This window comes from Taudactylus pleione, unplaced genomic scaffold, assembly GCF_031769625.1.
Source record: "Taudactylus pleione unplaced genomic scaffold, aTauple2 ptg000102l, whole genome shotgun sequence".
Classification (NCBI taxonomy): Eukaryota; Metazoa; Chordata; class Amphibia; order Anura; family Myobatrachidae; genus Taudactylus; species Taudactylus pleione.
In genome coordinates, this window is record NW_028284504.1 from 4,633,082 (window position 1) to 4,656,983 (window position 23,902).

General features: G+C 43.6%; 1 protein-coding gene across 1 annotated transcript in view; it reads right to left on the bottom strand.

Annotated features, from left to right (window-relative positions):
• The window catches only part of ACE (angiotensin I converting enzyme), a 95,929-nt gene extending 78,508 nt beyond the window's left edge, over window positions 1–17,421 (bottom strand). The window contains exons 1-2 of the mRNA XM_088470692.1: window positions 16,908–17,421; window positions 5,410–5,577 (exon numbers count right to left, since the gene is read on the bottom strand). Coding sequence (XP_088326818.1) covers window positions 5,410–5,577; window positions 16,908–17,171 — 432 coding nt within the window. The 5' untranslated portion in view covers window positions 17,172–17,421. The remainder of the gene's footprint in view (window positions 1–5,409; window positions 5,578–16,907) is intronic.
• Window positions 17,422–23,902: the final 6,481 nt, after the last annotated feature.

Genomic DNA, 23,902 nt, shown 5'->3' on the forward strand with positions numbered 1-23,902 from the left:
ACAAACCAGGATTCTGACTTCCGCAATGCAGCAACACTGGCCACATAAAACCGAAGAGCCTGCACAAATCCACGGTGAGGGAAGACAGAGCCGTCCGGCAGCTAAACCACAATCAGCTGGTTAAAATGGAAGGCTGAAATCACCTAAAAGTAGGAAGACGGTCTAGAACAGAGGTCTGCACGACCATCATGAAAATCCACCAATCCACTTCCTTCAAGTCTCGAACAGAGAAGACTGGAGTAACAGCAGACCAGGAAAATGTCCAACGGAAATGCAGAGGGGACAACGGAGGCTGTCCTAGGAGAACTCCCTGAAGAAAAGATGAATCTGAGGGAAAAGGCCAGACGGCACTGAAATATTGACAATGCCGAGACCTGAACCCTAGAGAAAACCGAAGGTGCAACCGAATATCCAGGTCCCGGTAAGAGGGAAAGGAGACGGGACGACGGAAAGTAGTGGTGGGAACCCCCCCCCCCGCTCTGCACACAAGATCACATAAGAATGAGCTGACGTAACGGCTTGCAAGCCCGAACACAGTGGGAACCACAGAGTCCGGAACCCCGCTACATCTCAAATTGTGGCCATAACAGCACGACAATAACGCAACCACTAAGTCAGGCAATACGAACTGATCTAGAACCAGGAGATCCGGGCGAAAAGGTAGTAGCCAGAAATCCTAGAAGTGGAGTAGTTTGAGATTGAAGAACCAGGCCCAACGGGCCAGTTCGGAGCCACCAGGAAAACAGTGTCCACTTCTCGCTGGACCTACTTGAGGACTAGCAGAATAAAAGGGAAAAATTGAGAGGAAGAGATACACAAGATCGTACACCCCAAACACTGTCAGAGCACCTACCACCTCTGCATTCGGGATCGGAGTCCTGGAGCAGTACTGAGGCACCACATGACTGTCTGGAGGCCATGAAATGTATGTTTGGCCTGCCCCACCTACTGACTAGCTGTTGGGAAAACCGCAGGTTGAAGGTCCCATTCTCCAGGAAGAAAGTCCTCACGACTGAGAAGTCTGCCTCACAGTTTTCCAATCCTGGAAAAACACCCTCGCTATCGCCAATTTATGGGGCTCTGCGAATGCCTCCTTGAAGGAAGATGTACTCAACAGCAGAGGCGTAGTGCGACTGGATACGAACAGGCCGACCCTCAAAAAGGGAGGTAGCTTCCAGAAAAGCGAGAAGATTGCACGGAGTGCCCGCACATAGATCAGTAGCGTCGACTTGTGATGAGCCCCTCGACGTGATTGTCCCGAACCACCATTAAATATCTAGGGGTATATTTACTAAAGGTTGATTTTAATCGATTTAAAATCGATGTTGGGTTTCTGGGGCTTAATCATACAGTTACTAACAGACAATTTTTTGATTTTGTTCTTTAAGTATTATTAAATGTGTGATTTAGCTTCAGAAACACAACATCGATGTCAATCGATTTTGATCGATTTAAAATCGATTAAGTTCGACCTTTAGTAAATATACCCCCTAGAGTATGTTAGCTAAGGCGTATCACTCTAGAAAAGAGGAAAAAAGGTTAAACTATGGACACATATGCACCTCAGAAGGCAAGGAGAAATAAGGATTGGTAGACCTGGTCTATCAGACATAGGGCCTGATTCAGAGCCGTTCGCTATTTGCGGTCGTTCGTTCAAAAACAAGGGGTGGCTATTCAAATGATCCGTTCGCAAATTGCAGTCTGTTCACACCTCTAAGTCTGAACGAGCGAGCAAAACATACGCTCGGTTATTTGTTAAAAACGCCCCCTGGCCGCTCGCACCATACGTCATGTCCGCTATTTATTAGATTAATCGAGTACATCGACCAGCGTATGAACTGCTCGCTATTCTTGTGGTTGGTTTTTGCTACCACAATCTTGTGAGCAGTTCTGGCTATAAAATAACCCAGTGACGTGGTCAATAACGCTGCTGTATTAATTATGCACACCCATAAAACGCCCGTTTTGACCTTTAAGCACGCCTGCATTCGGATCTCCACTCCCCATTTTCAAGCACCTTCCCCTGTTACCACCCACATACGCCTCATTCGGTCACTCAAAATAGCAGGCATTCGCTATATTGCGAGCACATGAATTTCGGCCGCACTGACTGGTTCGCGCATGCATATAACGATCCGTACGCATGCGCAGATGTGCGAACATCGCTCGGAACGAGCGTACTGCCGCTAGCGAGTGGCTCTGAATGAGGGCCATAGATAGCAAAACAGCAAGAGAAAAGACAAAACCAATACAAAATAACAAACGTAGCAGTTTATGTATACTAGGTCAGTGCGAAGCAGAGATAATGCTTTCGCACTGGGGCAACTTGCGCCGGTCCATATAGAAGGAAATATTGAATATAGAAAAAACTCCTAGGCTGCAGCCAAACTGATATGAAAGGAGGTACCCTACAGAGACAGATGTCTGCCAGGATAGCTGTGAAGGAGTTATGTCAGAGCTTGCAGTCGCACGGTGAGCTTGTCATTTTCCAAATGGATCTGAGACCATAGCGCCTGTCTAGAAAAGTGGAGTAAGCCCTTACCAGGGACCACTTGGTCTCTTTGTGGACTTTTACTGACCCGTGTTCAACGTTGGCAGACCGTACGTTTTTCAACCCGGACTTTAGACTGTAGTTGCGTCAATAAAGGCCTTGCCTTGTGTAAAAAAAAACTGGCACAGTGAGGGTGGGGTGGACGCAGCATAGGATCTCAATCCCCTGCTAGTCAGGTGAAAGTGCAATTACTGCTGCTGGCATCAGGTCCTGCGGTGGCAAAAGCGGCACGGACACAGCCTCTATAATAGGCTGTGGCGTATCTCTCCCTGAGCTAGTGCCAAGACACTCACTTTTAAATAGTGGCAGCGGGTCCTCTGATGCCTCCATGTAGCAGGCTGACAGCTCTGCCCCAAGTGACCGGCTACCTCGGGCACAATTCTTAAACTGGGGATTCTGGGGGATAGAGGGGGAGGAGTCACTGACAGTTATAAATTTAAAGTTCCAGCTCCACTCATCCACCCGTCTATACGCCAGTGTCTTGATCTCCAGCGTCCCCTGGTGGATGAAGGAGAAATGTACTCCTTAGTGTCCATTTTAAAAAATTATGTGATAATAAATCTTTATATCTCTACTGAAACTGGTGAGTGCTCTTCTTCTTTTCATAAACACACACACACACACACACACACACACACCCACCTCAAAAGACTACTGAAAACTGGAGAGAGCCCCTAACAGTTTAATAAAAAGTTTAACTATTTGGTTCATCATGCAAGGTTTTTGAGCAATGTCAATTAAGAAAAATTATGACTCCTCAGTGTGTGGGTTTTATTTAATAGTGATAGCTTGTAAAACCTGCTACTACCCAGCGTGTTTAAGCCCAAAATATAAATGGCATTACTTTTAATAGTTAAACACCTCATGTTTTGCAATTAAAAGCATTGCCCTTTTACTCTACGAGCTTAAACAGGTCAGGAAGTCGCAGTTTTTACAAACAACTGCTCAGTAAATACATTTTTCGTGATACCAACTGTGAAACATGGAGGAAGAAAATGTGATAAATCTGGGGTTCTTTTGCTAGATTCTAAGTTGGTGACTTGCACCCTAAACCAAACGGGTTACCACAGCAATTTGCAATACCCCCTTTTTTCACCTAGTTGGTCAAAGGTTCATCCTACAGCAAGATGACCAAAAACATACCTCCAGGCTGTCAGAACTACCTTCGGGGAAAAGGACAAGTTGGTAGGCTTCAACTCATGGAATGGCCAGCATATTCTCCAGACTTAGGGGCCCATGTATCAAGCTATTTTTTTATTTTTTTTACATAAAATTATGCAGAAACTGCAGTTTCTGCATAATTTTATGTATTGTAGTTATGTACTAAAAGCACAATGCAGGATATTTCACAGAAATCATCGGCAAAGTGCTCATTAGCGCTGCAGATCGCAATCCCCATTATCATCAATTGGGACTATGATCTGACCCCTATGTACTAAACTCCAAAAAGCTAAGCTTTTCAAAGTTTGGCCATGGTAGTTTACACCATCTTCAGATGATGTAAGCCTATGGAGGCTCCAGCTGCAGGAGGGAGATCTTTCGATCTCTCCCCACCACCCTCGGCCTGCTCCGGAAACTGACACTGTGCGCAGGGGCGTTTCTAGAGAGGAGGGGGCCCGTGTGCAGTCTCCGTCACAGGCCCCCTCTCTGTCTGGCAGCGCACTGAGCGGTGCACGGCCAGCGCCGCACTTCTAGACTCTGGGTGCTAGAGTGTGCCCAGAGTCTATTGCGCATGTCACCAGGAAAATGGCCTTGGCGGCCATTTTCCAGCAGTTTTCTACAGCGCAGACACCTGCGCCCTACGTGGAACTCCGGAGAAGTATAATATGGGTGCAGGTTGTGTGGTGCGGGCCTCCCCTGGACCCAGGGACCCGTGTGCCCTGCACACCTTGCACCCATTTTAAATACGCTCCTGACTGTTCGCATGCGCAGTGTTAGACTTCTACAATTTGCCAGGGATATAGCTCGCAGGGACAGCAGTTACCCCAACCGCTGTCCCTGAGAGTTCCCCTTTGTACATAGCCATGGTATTTTCATTAAAAATTAAATATCCCTGGCAATATGGATAGATAATAATTACGGCTGGTCTAAGATTACTAGTACATAGACCCCTTAAACTGCATTGAGCCGTTTTGGGATGAACTGGACAGAAGGGTTAAAACAAATCAACCTACAAATGCAACACATTTGTATGACTTCTGAAACAGTGTTGGGATTGATATTCATTGTAGAAAAACTACCAAGCGTTTATATCTGCAAAAGGTGGATAGTTTGAGCAGTGGAAAAAAAAAAAAAAAAATGTATATTCATTTTTATTTTATTTTTAAACAAAATGATTTCTTTTTTTTAACTCCATTTATATGTTCTAGGCTTCCATTTTAAAGTACATTAAAACAACAAAATTTAAACAAAAATGGGAAATGTGGGGGGAGTTCTTAAAACTGACGGTAGTGTGCATTGCCATTTCCAAAAATACCATGAGAGCAACTGGCAGCATATCTTTACAATAGCACAATTATATTACTTACAATTATGAAGACACTTACATTTTCATCTTTTCATTATGCAAAGCCTTTAAATCTCTCTGGGCTGTAATACCTATAATAGCCTGCAGATGCTGCTCTAGGTATTTTTTTTAGTTAAAGTTTTCATAATAAAGAGAATGGGCATCAACATTGAAACTGTTCTAATTAGATAGCGTTAAACTTTGTTTTAAAAGTATTCAAAACATTTCACATATAGTTCCCCTGGAAAGTGAAGAGAAGTGAATTATCCTAGAAGCCAGCCATTTAGGTTTATGAAAGACTTGTCTCAGTGGTTGTGTTTGGGCAAAGGGCGTTTGTTTGGGCAGCACTCACCTCTGTACGTTCTGTAAGGTTCAAGTTTGAAGATCCCAGGGATGACATGGAACTAATGATCTTTTGGAGCTGCAGATCTGTAAAGTTTTTAGAAGTTTCAGAATAAAGTTCTTTGGCTTTCATCCCCCATATCTCATTGTATTCCTGCTCGTCTAGGGACGCTTTAATCTTCCAAAGGAAAAAGAAAAAAAAAAAAAAAGGACAGATTACTAAAACGGTTTCAAGGATATCACATTTATATATGACTATTATTTGCCTGCCATCTTCCATGTTAAAACTCACCGAATGTGTAGACATATTAGTTAAAAAAAATATTGCCACAGTTGACTTCGCTTACCTGTCACCTCTGTAAGTCCAGTGAAAAAATTATCACATCAATTAGCTTTGATCTGTCTGTTAATAATGATAGAAGTGAATGCGTAGCTGGTTGCGGTCTATTATGTAAAGCCAGTATCCTGGTAGGCCCTTTAAGCAACTGCCTCACCCCACTGGGTTTTTAGACCAAGAGGCTATTGTGCCACACCCCCAACATGATGACCATGCAGTCTCCAAAAAGTGGGCATGAATGCATGTCCCAACTTTGAGCCATGGAAAGTTGGGAGGCCTGCACTATGGGTTCACTTTACCTTAGACTCTGCACTGGGTCCGTTTTCTTGGAGCAGTTACCCTGGAGTTCTTCTCTAGCCCTGATACGTCATATCAGTGACACCAAATACAAGTTCAGACAAAAATATATTATATAATAATATATTATATTTATGCCCGGCACTCCTACAGTTGTAGTAGGTACTGGGTGCTCTTTCAGCAGTCCTGGGACCGCATAAATATCAATAACAAAGTCCGAAAAGCACTCCAGATCTTAATTATGAAATTATCATCCACACTCCAAGTGTAAGTCAACGTTTCAGAGGACTTTAACCTCTTTTATCAAGACATCATCATGATGTCTTGATAAAAGAGGTTAAAGTCCTCTGAAACGTTGACTTACACTTGGAGTGTGGATGATAATTTCTTCATTAAGATCTGGAGTGCTTTTCGGACTTTGTTATTGATAGATAGATAAAATTGTTAAATTAAAATTGTTCTTGCATAGAAGAGGTTACTATTCAAAACATGTATTTACGTCAGACTGAGACAAACAACCACATAATTTGCGCTATATTTTCATCGAGTAAGAGGGAATGGGCAATCTTACATAGACCTAGTCTGTGCAGATTCAGACTGGTACAAAGACATGTAGGCCTGTAAAAGCCATAATATTTATGGATACCTGAGGGCCAGTGCAAATACAGGATGAGAGTCACCTGTAATAGCTAATGGCTTGTGATTGGTAGATTCTGAACGCACTGATGATACCTATAAGCGTTTACTTTTGCGTAATTTAATTATGCTTTAGGTTTTTATTAAAGCCTAATAGTGACAATGTATTTAGGCAAATAACATTTTTAAAAACATGGATAATATGTATGTGACGTATGCCTAGTAAACCTGGCAATATGCTACTGGGGCAGACTTGGTTGAAACTTTGTATATTCCCACAACTGCAGATGTTTTAGTGAATGCTTTACGCCTGCGAATTGGGACACATTTGTGTCCAATTCAGCATCAGGCAATAATGTAATAAAAGATTTCTGGATAAATTAGATAAATGAGTATAAATACTCAGATTATCAGGCAGGTATACTGGACCCTGAACCACAAAGAAAACAAGCTGTATTATTTCTATGTATAGAAATTTTCATGTAACACTAGAGTGCTGCTTACGTGTCAGAAAAATAAAATTCATAGCCAGTGAAAAGCCCTAAAGAAGGGATATTCAACATGCACCCCTCCAGCTGCTAAGGAACTACACATGCCATAGGTTTAGCATGTGCAAAACTGTGGCAAGGCATGCTGGGATGTGCAATTCCACAGCAGCTGGAGGGTTGCATCATGTTAAATATCTCTGCTCTAAAGTAACGTGCATGAATTTCGGGGACTAGTAAGAGAATAGGAACCTACTACAAAATTACCCTGAGGTGCCCAATTATATCTGAATTAACTTCATCAAACTCGTACTCAATGCAGATCTGGATTTTGGTGCTATATAAGAAACTACCGTAATTTTGTTTTTTTCTATTCACATATAACGTTCACAGCAACATATGAAGCTGGACATTGCACTTCCTGTAAGTGGGTGCTCAGCGATGGGCTTCTGCCGATCATTGTTTCCATAAATATTGGGTCATCTGTAGGGGCATTTTAAGAGAGGAGGGGGCCAGTGTGCAGACTTAGTGCGGATCCCCCCCTTCACTATGCCAGTTCCATGGTGCAGTAGGTTCTGCCTATAGTAGCAGAATCTAATGCACATGCGCAAGTCACCGGGAAAATGTCAGCTGCCATTTTCACAGTGATTTTTGCTGCTCTGCACCCTGGAGACTACGGACAGGTAAGTAGAAGACTATATGGGTGCAGGGTGTGCAATGTGGGCTCCCTAGACCCAGGGACCTGCGTCCATTATAAATATGCACCTGGTCATCTGTCCCTGTTACTTACACTGGTAATGCTTTGCATGTTATTCTAGCATTAACCAATGGTAGAGCCAAGCCCTCTTAGCAAAAAAAAAAAAAAAAAATAGATAATAGAACATAGCAAGTAGCAGCAAATGATCCAACGGATATCCTCCTGCAGGATAAGCATGATAAGAACTACTGCTTTATATAGCAACCCTGCACTTAACTGCAACATCATAAAGCACAGTGGTTAACATTACTGTCTTACAGCTCTGGGGTCTTGGGTTTGATTACCACCAAGACATTATTATGCAGAATTTGTACGTTCTACCAAGGTTTGCATAGGTTGCCTTGACTGTAAGCTACAGTGCGGCAAGGACTGATGTGAATGATTACTTACTACTACAGTAAGTCAGCCATTATGGAATCTGTGGCAGCATACAAATAATCAATGTTGAGGCAATGAAGGCTCTGCCCTCTTCTCCACAATAACCCGCATTTATAAGATCAAGCAGAGATCCTTATGATTCTAGCCCATCCTCCTCTAAATGGGGTATTTGTACTGTAGCAGTTATTGTCTGCTATCACATGTATTCTGTTGAAAAAAACAGCTTCCTAGTTTTCTGTAAGTGTAGCAGCTCAGGTATCAGATCCTGATGCGCCAACTGGGCTTAAAATGAAAAGGCAAAAACTTAAAATATTTTCAAAAACTAACAAAAAAAAAATGCACATATACAAGTGCTTTGCAAAACAAACAATGTAAATGCATTGGCCCCACTTGAAAGAGCTATAATAAAACATGTTTTTTGGCACATGAGAAACAATTATATGAGCTATACACAAGCAGGGATCGACAAACAGATACAAGCACATAAAAAGGTGTAAAATACTTTGGTTACAACACACTTTGATAGAGTCTGAAGCTTTATTGGACATTTTAAGTTGGCAAATTAGTCACCAATACAACCCAAGTTATTTTAGCAGTTTAATTAAGCCTCTAAATACTACAGTTTTCTAATCCCACCCCAGAGTCAAAGACACACTACACAGTCCTATCTCTGCTCTAACAGCACCAATCACTCTCCTATCCAATTAGTGTTTAATCGCCGTTGTGTTCTGCGGATTACAGCTCTTAGATTACTACTCAGGAAAATCAGCTTGTTTTAATTTTTTTCACTGATGTTTCCTCTTTGCCCCTGTTCTTGTACAACTATAACTGCATGTCTAATGGGCCCCATACATCAGCGATGGATTGCCGCGATCCCACTATGCTGCAACCCGCCATCGCAGGATCGCAGAAATCCAACATGTTGGATTTCGGCAATTTGACAACCGCGATCAAAAAATAATCGCAATTGTCAAATCACAAACATTTAACATGTGAAATGTCTCCGATCCGGCAACGGATCGCAGAACATCGATGGTGGGCGATCGGAAATTTCCGATCGCATCGCTGCAATCCGTCGCTGATGTATGGGCACCTTAACTGGCATGTCCGGAATGCATATCAGAATAGGATAGATAGACAAACCAAGGTATATGCCAGTATAACAGTTACACTTACTACCCTGCTTGCGGTAACCGCCGATGGGGCAAGTACAGCTCCAGCCTCCCGAAATTGATTGACATGTGTTTACAGGCTTTATACATGTATAGTTATGTGCCTTTATATTTAACACATATATATATATATTAAATATAATCGCACATAAATATACATGCTAGTATAAAGCCTGTAAACACATGTCAATCAATTTCGTCAGGTTTAAAAGGCTGTAGGTGGACTTACCTGCCGCCGATCAACGGGAAGCAGGCACGGAGACTGGGCAGGTTTACAAGATGCTGCAGGGACTTATGGGAAAATTTCCCTCTGTCCCTGCAGTTTTCGGGATATTTAAGTATTTTCCTCATATAACTCCATTCTGAAATGGCGTTATATAAAGTAAATATTTATCGAGTGATTTAACACTTTTTGCTTTGCTGAATAGCAAGAAGTGTTAAAGCACTGTAGAGATCAATGGCTGATTCCTACAGTGCAGTATTCAGCGAGATGAGAATCAATGGAGAAGATAATTGCTTTATCTTCTCCATTATCCCATTGCTGAATAAAGGATTTACAAAAAATACGGAAATCATAGTTTCTGTATTTTTATGTAAAAAAATAAATGCTGAATAGACGCCATAAAGTACTAAAGAATCAGCTTCCAATTTACATTTTGCAGGCTAGGTTTATAAAATGATTGATAGGAGCTGATTGGTTGGTAATTTATTTTTTACAATTTTATCTCTCTCCTGGCTTTCATAAATACCCCCTTAGAAATAAAATATTGAAAGATCACAGCAACCATTTATTTTTGTTCATTCACAAAGAGAAGAAACTATACATGTGTATGCAAACAGCGTACATTTCTTTAGACATTGACTTGGCAGATGCTAGTGTCAGATTTCTCCCCTACACAATGATATCAGTTAAAATCAGATGTCAGCAACTGTCTCAGTTTGAAAAATAAAGCTTCTATAATCAAGTCTCCTTTATGTTTTGTTTTTCATTAGCAATATTAAATTGTACCTGCATTCAATTATGCAATATTTGTTTATTTATTTTTTTTATTTATGGTCATTTCCTTTTTTAATCAAGATTGGTAAACAGGCTTTAAAAACCTACTTTGAAAGCACTGTGAATATAAAGGATATGCTATGAAGAGCAATATCATTATACCCAGCAACTTTTGTAGTCCATACCCTATTGAGAAGGCATTAGAAAACTAGTATGCATAGCATAGAACAGATTAGAGCAGTGGTTCTCAAACTCGGTCCTCAGGACCCCACACAGTTCACTTTCTGCAGGTCACCCAGCAGGTGCACAGGTGTATTCATTAGTCACTGACACATTTTAAAAGATCCACAGGTGCAGCTAACTGTTTCACTAGTAATTATGTGAGGAGACCTGCAAAACATGCACTGTTTGGGGTCCTGAGGACAGAGTTTGAGAACCTGTGGATTAGAGCAATGAAGGGTAACAGGCAAAACTTCAATTGCAGACACCAGCTCCTTACTGCTTTATTAGCAGATTTGTTTGTTACAGCTTGTAACACTTGTTTATAATGCCTGTGGATATGTTATTGCTAATAGGTGTCTATGGGATTTTTTTTACTAATAATCACAGAACTGCCACGATTATTATGTATCCATATCGCAGGGGATGTTTTCACTTTTAATGAAAATATCGCCGCTATGTACAATCGGGAACTCACAGGGAGAGCAGTTGCAGTAACCGCTGTCCCTGCCCGGCAAATTGTAGAAAAGTCTTACATGTTTGTGAAAGACTTCTCCTGAGGAAGCTGACACTGCGCATGTTCAATGTCAGCTTCCGGAGCCAGCCGGAGGCTGCTAGAGAGATATCGAAAGATCAAGCTGCAGAGTGCTAATTAGCGCTACAGATCGCAGTCCCCATTATTATCAATGGGGACTATAATCTGACCTCTATGTACTAAACTCCAAAGAGCTAAGCTTTTCGGAGATTGGCCATCATAGTTTATACCATCTTCAGATGGTGTAAACTATTGTCAGCTTATGGAGGCTCCAGGAACAAGAGCGAGACCTTTTGATCTCTCTCTCTCGCAGCCCCCAGCCGGCTCCGGAAGCGAATACTGTGCGCATGTGCAGTGTCATCTTCCCCCAGAGAAGTCTTTCACTTCTGTGAAGGAAGTCTCTAATTTGCTGGGGATATAACTCACAGGGACAAAGGTTACCGCAACCGCTGTCCCTGAAAGTTTCCCTTTGTACATAGATAGGATATTTTCATTCAAAATTAAAATATCCCTGGCTATATGGATAGATAATAATTGCGACTGGTCCGCAATTATTAGTACATAGCTAGCCTGCTCCTAAGCCTCTATAGGCTAAAGCAGTTTACACCCTCTAAAGATGTGTAAACTACCAGGGCCAAATTCAAAAAAGTTTAACTTTTTGAAGTTTGGTGCATGGGGTCAGTTCGTAGTCCCCATTAATAATAATGGGGACTGCAATCTGCAATGCTAATTAGACACAGTGATGCAGTTAGGAGAATCAATGGACACTATGGGGTCTATTCAGCAAGAGTGACAATATTGCCCAGAATATTATCGAGCAACATCGTCACAAGTTTTTATCAATTATGATAAACTATTGCTGCTATTCAGCAATATTTTCTGCAGGGACAGCGGTTTCGGTAACATGCTGTCCCTGCGATGTCACAGAAGGTATTGTTTTCGGGATTCCGAAAACAATCCCTTCTGTTTGTTCCTCTGCGCATGCTCAGTCATACGCTCGGGAACAGTCTACGTCCCTGCTTGCGGTGACCGCCGACGGGGGCAAGTACAGCTCCAGCCTGTCCAAAGTGATTGACATGTGTATACAGGCTTTATAAATGTGTGTGTAAATATAATATATATATATATATATATATATATATATATATATATATATATACACACACATACACACACACACACATATACTTTTATATTTAACATTTATATAAAAATGTTAAATATAAATCACACAAATGTACATGTATACAGGCTAGTATAAAGCCGGTATACACAGGTCAATCAATTTTGGCAGGTTTTAAAGGCTCTAGAGTGACTTACCTGTCAGCGATCACCGGGAAGCAGGCACGGAGACTGGGCGGTGTTACAAAATGCTGCAGGGACATATGGGAAAATTTCCCTCTGTCCTTGCACTGTTTAGGATATTTAAGTATTTTCCTCATACAACGCCATTCTGAAATGGCATTATATAAAAGGAAATATTTCAGGAGTCATTTAACGCTTTTTGCTTTGCTGAAAAGCAAAAAGCGTTAAAGCATTGTAGAGATCAATGATATGATCCCTACAGTGCAGTACTCTGTGAATTAGGAAAATATGGAGAAGATAATTACAGTATCTTCTCCATATACACATTGCTGAATAGGGCAAAAGCTTAAATAATGCAGAAACGAGTATTTCTGCATTTTTACCATCAATTATATCATGCTGAATAGACCCCTGAAGCTTAGTGTAGTGAGGGGAGAGTTACAGTGAGTAGAGAGTGAGACATTTCCATGTGTGCCAACCCAGCCATTGACCTCACCGCACGTCACTGCGTCGAACAGAAAAGGGTGTGACTGGCAGCTCTGTTAAGTGCAGCGCTGACTGAATGGCTGCATATACTGTGTCTGTCTTGAGAATTCACAGGACGCTCCGCGGGTGCTGCAGGAGCAATACTGGCTGCAGGGTGCTGTTCCAAACACCCTGCTAGCCAAGAGCAAGGTCTGTGGGGCGGCGACGGTGCCGCCCACAGAGGCTCTGCAACGGAACCGGTCACCCATAGCTAGGTAAGGCCATCTGTAACCCAAAGGGACCACATTTTGTTACATACTGTAGGGATCAGACTGCAGTCCCCATTGACTTTAATGTGGACTGCTGTCTGCAGCAGTAGTTAGCCTTTTGCAGGAGAGTTCTATGAAATCTCCTGCATTATGCTGTTGTTGGATAGCTGTGATACATAAAATTATGCTGAAACTGCAGTTTATGTATAATTTTATGAAAAATGGGCTTGATAAATAGGTCCCTATGGGATCTAGGGATTAAAAGTGCCCACACACAGCGCGATTTTTTCCCGATCTGGCTGATTCCGACACATTGGAACGACAGATCGGGTAAAAAATGCCCAAATCGTGAGTCCCCACTCACGATGCAATGCGCGTCCCCGCAGGTTGCACATCGCATCTTCAGATCTGCCGTGCAGTATGGCAGATCTGACAATCTAGACACAAATGCACTGTTAAAACCTCTGGCTGCAAGAGATTGGACAGCATATCGTATGCATATCGTGTTCAGAGCTGCCGGGGAGAGTTTCAAGGGAAATTGGACACATCGTCGGATCGTGAGTACATCGGTATGTGTGTGGGCACCTTAAGAGGGTAATGTTGAGTTTGCACAAAGTAGGTAAAATATGCCTTTTACTTCTGCACATGGGCAGAGTGAACCACTTGCATTTGCCAACAGACGAACTTGCGTCTCCTTAGGATTTAAGAGATGGATCAGGTGAAAGGGGCATTCGAGCACAGAACAGTATGTTGGTGCAGAGACGGCTCATAAAGACTGAGATGTATTAAAGGCATTTTGCAGTAAAACCTCAGAAAAACTGTAATTGAGAGGTTTTACGGAATCCATGCAGATCCTCATATGTATGAACACCAGTGGCGGTTCTAGGGGCGGGCTAACAGGGCCGTCGCCCGGAGCACCAGCCCCGAGAGGGCGCCACTGAGTCCCCAAGAGAAGAAAAAAAAATAAAAATCCCAGAAAAAAAAAAAAACTCCAGCGCCCCGTCTCTCCCATAGATCAGTGGTGGAGCCGCGGTCGGACCGGACGGCAGCGAACGTAGGAGCGGGTCTTAAGGTTAAGTATTGTGTTTGTATTTTAATTTTATTTTTTATTTTTTCCAGAATGGGGGCATGGCTATAGGGGGCATTACTACTGGGAGCATGGCTATAAGGGGGCATTACTACTGGGGACATGACTATAGGCAGGAATTACTACTGGGGGCATTACTACTGGAGGCACTTCTATAGGGGGAATTACTAATGGGGGCATTACTATAGATGGCATTACAACTGTGGGCAGTACTACTTTGGGCACTACTATAGGGGGCATTCCTACTGTGGGCATTACCAATGGGGGCACTACTATAGGGGACATTACAGAACACCGGAGAGGGATCCCTATGTCACCCACGGCTTGCATAGTCTGATGGCGCGCATTCGCATTTGAACTCATACAGTGTCTGCATCGCTGTGACAGCTCTATATAAGAGCTGGACCGGTGGGTAAGTTCTCCTGCATACCGGCAATAAAAAGCTTTGCCATGAAGGCGATTGTTGGCATAATGTATAGCATCTATTTGTTACATTTCTCCCTGTGATGCAGACGTATGTGCATGTCAGGAGATATCAAACTTGTGAGTGCTAGTGCAGAAGTTACAGAATTAATAACGCCAACTCATCTTGGCTCGCATATGGTGTATTTTTTGGCGCAATTTATGCTTTCAGTTTTAGCGCCCATTGTATCAAACTCACATTGACTCTAAAACTACGAAGTTAGGCACTTGATAGGAGTTATGTTTTTGGGGTTTTTTTATAGAGCAAATCAAGATTACTAGCTGATTCACACTAAGGGTATATATAGTACATCAGGCCACTTTTCTTATGCCCAAGGTGTGACTGCAGTTTGAATAGTTACGAAGACACTGAGCAACTGGGAAGGCAGGCCCATGAAGTTTCCCAAAGTTTAACAGTCAGTGAAGGTAGCTGGTTTATTTCAGGTAAATTGTCTGTTTGTAAATAGGTACATATATAGTAAACACTTGGGGTGCAATAGGTGTAAATGGAGAACACTTGTCTTCCCACCAGAAACAGAAGACCTTGATGGTCAATATGCAAGAGAGAAAAAAAAACAGGTGACTATTTGGGTGCTCAACGCCCCATGCTGCCCATCCACTATACGACAGCACGATTACGACATTGTAATCGTGCTGTTGTTTCTATGTCTGTGATAAGCCTACACTGAACAAGCAGTCGTTCAGTGCAGGCTCATCAATCATCTGGTAACATGCTGAACCTGACAACGCTATCAACAGGTTGACCAGCAGGTTTGCCCGATGATAGATGTCCAATAGGACCAGCTTGCACACGCATCACTGGTCGTATTAGACATTACACTGCAGTGCACGATTTGCGGGCGGTTACCAAGCGATTGAGCGATAATAACAGTCATTATCGCTCAATCGCTAGGTTTAATCACCTGGCGGATGGGCAGCATTAGAACAATAAAAGTGAAAAAGCTAATAATGAACACTTATCTTTTTCCAATATTGAGACAGAGGTCCCTTAATGAGCCAGTCGTTAATTTTATCCTGTCATGAAATACAGATAAAACCACCATAGTATTTTAAAATGAACTAAAATTAGTTAATATTCCACCCACGGGTTCCCCTGTGGTGATGCCCTTACTTGAGGATTCTGAAACCTTGAACTACTAATTTGTCACCTCTTGTACGTATAGTCCTCCGCAGAAACATGGGAATGGGAGGAGAAGGCTCATCACACATTCACTATACAGTAGTGCATTTTCATGATTGGGAAACTTCATCATAGTACAGTCTCACAGTCAGTGAACGCAGTTGGTTTAATTTAGGTAAATGTCAGTTTGTAAAGACAGCTCATTAGCTTGGGAGAGTATTGATGACAGAATAAGCGGCCATGTGTAGCCTGACGCCGATAGTCGTGGCCACACACGACTGTAATCAGATCGCAGCGATTATACCCAACTTTACTTCCACATGGCGACTATCGTATGCACTATTATTGGGTCCAAAAGCCACAGTAAAATAACAGCAGCAATAAGGAATGATTATGTACCTGTAGTAGCCATTTGTAGAAAAAAAGATAAACAGTGCATGGGAGAAATAATCCTTACTAACTTGCACTAAATTTATATCTGCATAGTGCACTCGACCGTTTCCCGCTAGACAAGTAGATATAACCGAAGTATAATACTTTGCTGCATGGATGAACAAGCAACTAACACCTAAATACATTATTCGGTATATGGATTGCAGATATCCTGAATTTCCAGCTCTGTGGAACTACAGGTTCCAGCGTGCCCTGCCAGCCAGAGACATGGGTTGCCTACTTTTGACATGTACTGTATATATATATATATATATATATATATATATATATATATAAACATCCCTGAGAAATACAGACGCAGTGGGGGTTTGTAATCATTACATATATAACTGAAGTGGCCAAACCAAATATTTAACTTGCTTTAATTATTATCATAGTTCTTCCTCCCATTGTGCATGCTGTTGGGGCCGGGGGAGGGGGTGTTCTAGCCAAATATACTTAGCAGTTATTTTCCAATAAATATTTGGGTCATACATCAGCTGGGAATGTGTGTCCGGAATGCACGATTCTCACCTGCATCTGCGAGTTGTAATCCGTGATGTTGGTGTTATACACCCAGCTGGCTTCCGTGCTCTTGAAGAACATTCTCTCCGCGGTTGTGTTGTAGTCACTGGCAAACACCAGCGCTCCAGCCTCGTCATTTCCATAATCAGGACCTGGCAGGTACTCGCCGTCCAAAGCTGCTGCAGCGCTACTTACCAGGAGGAGCAGCCCCAGAGCAGTCCTCCTAATCATCCCGACTCTATGCCCGCCAGGTGCTCCCCGATTCAGCGTCATCCCCTCCCCCTGTGGTTACAGCGAGAGAGACTCTCGGCTACAACAAGGTCTTTATAAAGAAGAAGGAGAAAGACAACCCTCTGGTGCTACCTCCTCAAAGAGATAAGACACAGGCAGTCCCTCTCCATCCTGTAACATTTATGTCACAATTCACAGGGAAGAAAGCAAAGTCCTTCAGACACCTCATCCACCTCCTGACAGACGCTGCTGAGTCTCTCCTCCCTCACCACAAGAAACATCATCTTAAGTCCTTCCCTACAATTTCATGGTCTACTGTGCATACATTGAACGCAGTCATATTCCACATGTTCCAGCACAGTCCTGTATCACACGCTCTATATGTATAGGGTCCTATGTCAAACCCTATCACATGATGTGGTATGGTGTCATGCAGTGTCCTGTGACAATCCGTAGCATATCACAGTGTCCTTTGTCATTTACAGTACTACTAGCACAGTCAGTGGCGGGGAATATGCAACATATATTTAATTATAAATAGGCCACTTACCCTTCTTGAACTGTGCCCCCTATTGCATACTATACTACAGCAGACCAGACATACATACAGTGGGGCTGAGGTAGAGTTGAAAACAGTTTTGCGGACAGATCTTGCAAGTGTTTGCACTGTTTATACTGTGAATTAAAAGTGTGCGCGGAACACAGTTTTTTGGTTTTGGCAAAACCAGCCTTAAATGTTATGGTTTTGGTAAAAACCACCCTCAAGTCTTTTGGTTCGGATTCGGTTTTGGGTTTCTTTAAAATTGCTAAAAGCAGCTAATTCATGTAATTTGGACCTGTTTGCATGTAATCCAAAATCCGAGATTCAGTTTTTAAATTAGAATTCTAAATTTACAGCAGAAACGAGCCAGGACTCAATTCTACTTGAAACACCAAAAGGGATCCAAGCTGGGACTCGGTTTGACTCGGAACCCCATAGCTCGGGTGTGTTTGTTTTTCAGGATAACCGAACTGCACATCTCTACTGTGAAGCCAGGTGTACACGATTATGGCCAATGCTGAGTCAATCACTTCCCCACTTGTTTACCCACCCTATTATACACACGGATCACTATACACAGGTCACACTGACAACACACTCCTGATACACACTGATCACTACACAGCTCACACCTCATACACACTGCTTACTAGACCTAGGTTTCACTGATATACACCTGATTCAAATTGTTCAAAGGAGTCAATCAGCAGCGCTGCGGCTGTCCTTCCGGGCTTCAACATAGAAGGAATAGGAGGAAGCTACAGGAATGTGCTCTCCCGTTTGCAGCCTTCCCCCTGTTTCATGAGAATCTATTCACCTGCTAGCACTGCAGTGACCATTGTAGCAGCACAGCTAATGTAAGTGGTCAGATGTTTGATGCTTGTCCTCTCTGTGTTCCATATTATATGTGTCTGCCTGTCCTGTCTGTGTTCCATATCCTGTGTCTGCCTGTCCTGTCTGTGCTCCATATCACAAGTGTCTGTCTGTGTTCCATATCCTGGGTGTCTGTCTGTCTGTCCTGTCTATGTTCCATATCCTAGGTGTCTGACTGTGTTCCACATCCTTAGGGGCCCATTTATCATTAATCGAATTTCCAGTGCGATCTGTGTATGAAATTGCACCCATGATCGCTTTGCAGAATGCAATTGGATCGTCGGGATGTATTATAGAGCGCCCGCAGGGACAGGGGCTCTGAAAAGAGCTCGTCCCTGCGATGTCCTCTGAGTGCTGCCGGGTCTACTGCGCATGCGCGGTCCTTCTGACAGCACATGCCCAGCGCCTATATCCAGGGTAGTTTGCAGGGGAACTATCTGCTGGCTGAATCAGCGATGTGTAGCCCATAGGCTACAATGGGCTACTGCCATCTTCAGATGATGGTAGCTGCAGGGGCCAATCTCTGAAATGCTTTGCATTCCGGAAATTGTTAAATATGGCAGCATCGCATTCCCCATAGAAACAGGATGCAGCTGTCAGCGGGAATGGAGGGATTGCAGCAGGTATCAGAGATATCTGCTGCAGTCCCTCTGTGATACATCTGGGGGCAACTTAATATTTGTGGTTAACCCCTGAAAACAGGTGTTTTCAGGGATTAAGCCGCAAATATACAATGGTAAATGGGCACCTTAGTGTCTAATGATTTTGTATAAGCATTTGCCTGTTCTGTCTGTTGTCTTCTCAAAGGGCCGGGGAGTCCTATGTAAAAGTCAACCTGAACTGTACTTGTCTACCCTTCCAGAACGTCTGAGACATCCATAATAGTGGTAAACCTTCTGTTTGCTTAGAAAGATTAGGCAAAGGTCCCTGAAAACATATAGACTTGGCGAATTGAGAACTGCACATCTGCAAGTCAAATGGCGGGATTGATGTCACACTCATAACGCAGTGGAGCTCATTGTAAACTGGCCATTGTAAGCGAGGACACTCTGCTGGCTCTCCTTGCTCTACCACAAGAAGGATCAAGTTTTCCGCCTCATCCATCAAATGCTTGAGTTGGGTGTTATCTCTGCAAGCTGAACACACAGAGATTTACAGTTAGAGAAGGCGTTTCTGTCTTCTGCTAAAATGTTTTGCTGTTAATCATGTATATGTCTGTGGGCAGAGCTGAATTAAGGCTTTGGGGGGCAGTTGGCACTTAAGATAGGAGGGTCCCTAAAGTCTAAAATTTAAATCTTAGCATCATCAAACATATTTGTGTGTGTGTTAATATCAGGGCCGTTTCTAGGGGCGGGCGACCCGTGCAATCACAAAGGGCGCTCCACCTCCGACCCTCAGCTAGCTGTCAATAATACACAGTTGCTGCGCAGTGCTCACAGCTCCCTGGGGGGGGGGGCAATGTGGTTTATTCTGTAGTGGAGGAGCAACGTGGTTTATTCTTGGGGGGGGGGGGAGCAATTTGGTTTATTCTGTGGGGGGGAGCAATGTACTTTAATCTGTGCGTGTGTGTGTGTGTGTGGGGGGGGGACAATGTGCTTTATTCTATGGGGGGGGAGCAATGTGCTTTTTTCTCCTGTGGGGGGGCCGGGTCTGATGGTATGCCTTAGAACAAGAATCAGGAAAACAGCAGTTGGTTTTGCTGTCCCTAATCCTATGGTTATGTTAATGTAATTTAGTCATAAGGTAGTCTTTTCATTTGAGACCACGCCCCTTATTGTGAGATCACACCCCTTACAGTGAGACTACGCCCCCTTGCGGCAGGGCGCACGCATTCTTAATGTGTTGAACTTTTGTTGGGGGGGCGTTTATTTTGTTTATTCGCATTGGAAGCCCCTAGAAATGGCCATGGTTTATATATATATATTATACAGTGTTCGAAGTGGGGTGGTATACGGTGGTATGACATACCGCTACTCCCCGGCCCCACTTCATTTTAACTGCAGAAGAGAATGTAGCAGTGGTGGGATCCAGTATGGGATCCCAGCGCTGGAACAGCGGTGGCAATGTGTAGAGATGTGTCCCGCAGGGGGACACATCTCGATTGACGGAGGCGCTGGCATGTAACCGGGGCAGAGCATCGGGTCCCGGCTGCACTGTAAGTAAGCAGCATGCACTGGCTGCCAGCCAATAGCGGGCTCGCTGGCCGCCAGCCAATGAGAAGCTGCCAGGTGGCAGCTTCTTATTGGCTTGCAGCGGTGCCGTATTAGTGTAAACTACTGCAGCAGCAACCAACAAGAACCAATGCTCCCGACGGCTCCATTCCAGCAGCGCAGGTAAGAGGCAATTAGAGAGAGAGAGGAGGGTGTGAGAGAGGGAATAGAGAGAGGGACAGACAGATGGAAGCAGGCAGTTAGTATTGTAGGGGGTGAAAGAGAGAGGGAATCAGTTAGTGAGAAGGGCAGGATGTGAGAGAGGAGCAGGCAGGGTGAACTTTGGGGAGGTGAGAAGTACAATGGGGTGATATGCAAGCAGGGGGCGAAGGGGGGGGGGGAGGAAAGATTCAATCTCCATCCTAATGCTGGTACATTCTCTTCTGCGGCTAAAATGGGGCCGGGAAGTGGCGGTATGTCATACTGCCGTATACCGCTCCACTTCTTCCACTGGGTTAGGCACTAGGGGAGTGATAGATTTGGCACTAAGGTGAGGGTTAGGGTTAGGCTGCAGGAGGGGTGGGTTAGGGTAAGGGTTATAATACTTACAAAAAAAACAATCCTCATAAAATACATTGAATAAGCTGGATCCTCATAAAATACATTGAAAAAGCCAGATCCACAAAAAATACACTGAAATAGCCATATCCACATAAAATACATTGAAAAAGCCAGATCCACAAAAAAATACACTGAAATAGCCACATCCACATAAAATACACTGAAAAAGCCAGATCCACATAAAATACCCTGGAACAGTCAGATCTATGTAAAACACATTCATATAGCTGGAGACACATAAAATATTTTGAAATAGCTGGATCCACATAAAATACATTGAAAAGGCCAGACCCACATAAAAAGCCAGAAGGAAGGGGAATTGCAGGAAAGGGAGGGCTGGACCTATTGGGGGAACAGGGATGGCTAGAAATGCTGGAAAGGGGGGGGGGGGTGGCACAGGGCAGGGAAGGCTGAACCTTAATGTGGGGCACAGGGCTGGGATGGCTGAACTGGCAGGGGACAGGGCAGGGAAGGTTGGACTGGGGGCACAGGGTAGTGAAGGCTGGCTGGACTTGGAGGGAGAGCACAGCAAAGGCTGGCTGGACTAGGGGGCACAGGGCAGGGTAGGCTGGCTGGAAAATGGGCACAGGGAAGGCTGGCTGGACTAGGGGTAGCACAGGGCAGGGAAGCCTGATTGGACTAGGGGGGCACAGGAGCTACTTACATGGTTTCTTCAGCTGCCGCAGCCAGCCAGGCATGGAGAAACAGGGATGGAAGCATTTCAGATATGGCTGTGGCAAGTAAATCAGACCTCGTGGAGCACCAGTGCAATCTGCACCGCTGCCACTCGTGCCCAAATGGCAGAACAATTTAATTGCTGCTGGCGTGCGCCCCAACAAAAATGTAATTCCCACCTATAAGTCTTTTTCTCAGGGTGCAGATTTCTACTAATTAAAAATTCTGTGAAGTGCTGGTTCTTCCTTTCTACAGGATACCTTGTGCTAAATGCTTGTACTAAAGTAAGAGGGCATCCCGGCATACCGCTTCTATTCCAGAGTGCCAAACTAGAGAACCACTGGACGGATTTTGATGCAGTTGTCACTATTCTATTGAACATTTGTCGAGGAAGGTTTAGGTGTATGAAACATTAATGTATGACAATCCAGAGCTGAGCATTTCACGATTTTAGTGAAGCAACTCAATAAAAAAATGGCCGTCCTGGCGCTTTCTTGGCTTACGCTGCCTAAACAAGATATAAAATTATTATTATTTATTTATATGGCGCCACAAGTGTTCTACAGCACCTAACAAAGTAGAATCAGAAGTGGTTGGGTATACAAGGCTACTTTTAACTCCTGAAAAGCTTTTTCTGCTTCAGGACTCCATTTAACCATAACTTTCTGTTTGCCTTTGGTAAGGTCTGTCAGTGGGACTGCAATGGTGTCAAAATTGGGTATAAATCTCCTATAATACCCTGTGATTCCCAGGAATGCTCTCACCTGCTTCTTATTTAGGGATTGTGGGCAATTTTGTATTGCCTCAATTTTATTAAGTTGGGGCTTTATCAAACCCCTGCCAATGGTGTATCCAAGATACTTGACTTCTTCCATCCCTAGACAACATTTTTTTGAGTTGGCTGTCAATCCTGTCTTATAGATGGAGTCCAACACTGCTTGTACTGTGGGTAAGTGAGACTGCCAATCAGGACTATAGATGATTAGATCATCTAGATAAGCAGCAGCATACTGTCTATGGGGCCTTAGAATTTTATCCATCATCCTTTGAAAGGTAGCAGGTGCCCCATGTAACCCAAATGGCAACATCTTGTATTGGAGCAACCCTTCTGGTGCAGAAAAAGCTGTCTATTCTTTGGCATTCTCAGTTAACAGCACTTGCCAAAACACTCTGCCTCAGGCGGCATCTGGTATCGCAGGGGATAATTTATGCATGCCCCTGCAACGGCATTGAAACGCACTGGCACGCCTGTGTTCGCCCGACCACCCCCCATCACCACCCACAAACGGCACTTCCTGTCAATCACTCTGCCATGGGTCTGCGTAGCCTCTGCAATCGCATTTCCAAACGCAGCACCTGGCTTGCGCACATGCACCGATGCATGCGCAGTGCAAATTAATTGGCCGATTGTGTGTGTATAAGCAACTGCGTTCCTTGCTGAATCAGGCCCTCTGTGCCCAGGAGCAAAGATGCATAATTGTGCATTGCAATTGTACACCTGCTTTTGTGCCTGCTGTGCCTTTTCCAAGTGCTCTCTCACTATCGGCACCACTGCAGCAATTCTTTCCTGCATTTGAGAAACATGCTCAATAACCATTTTATATGGACTGGACTGCCCCTCCCATGTCTCTCTGGCAATGTCCAGTAATCCCCTTTGGTGTCTTCCATACAACAAATCAAAAGGTGAAAACCCTGTGGCTGATTGGGGAACCTCTCTTATGGTCAGCAATAAATAAGGTAATAAGTAATCCCAATCTCTTCCATCTTTGTCCACCACTTTCTTTAACATGTTTTTTAAAGTTTTGTTAAACCTCTCCACTAACCCATCAGTCTGGGGGTGATACACAGAGGTCCAATCAAATCCGTAGCTATTCTTTCAAACTGAAAATCAATAATGGGTAATGGGACCAGTA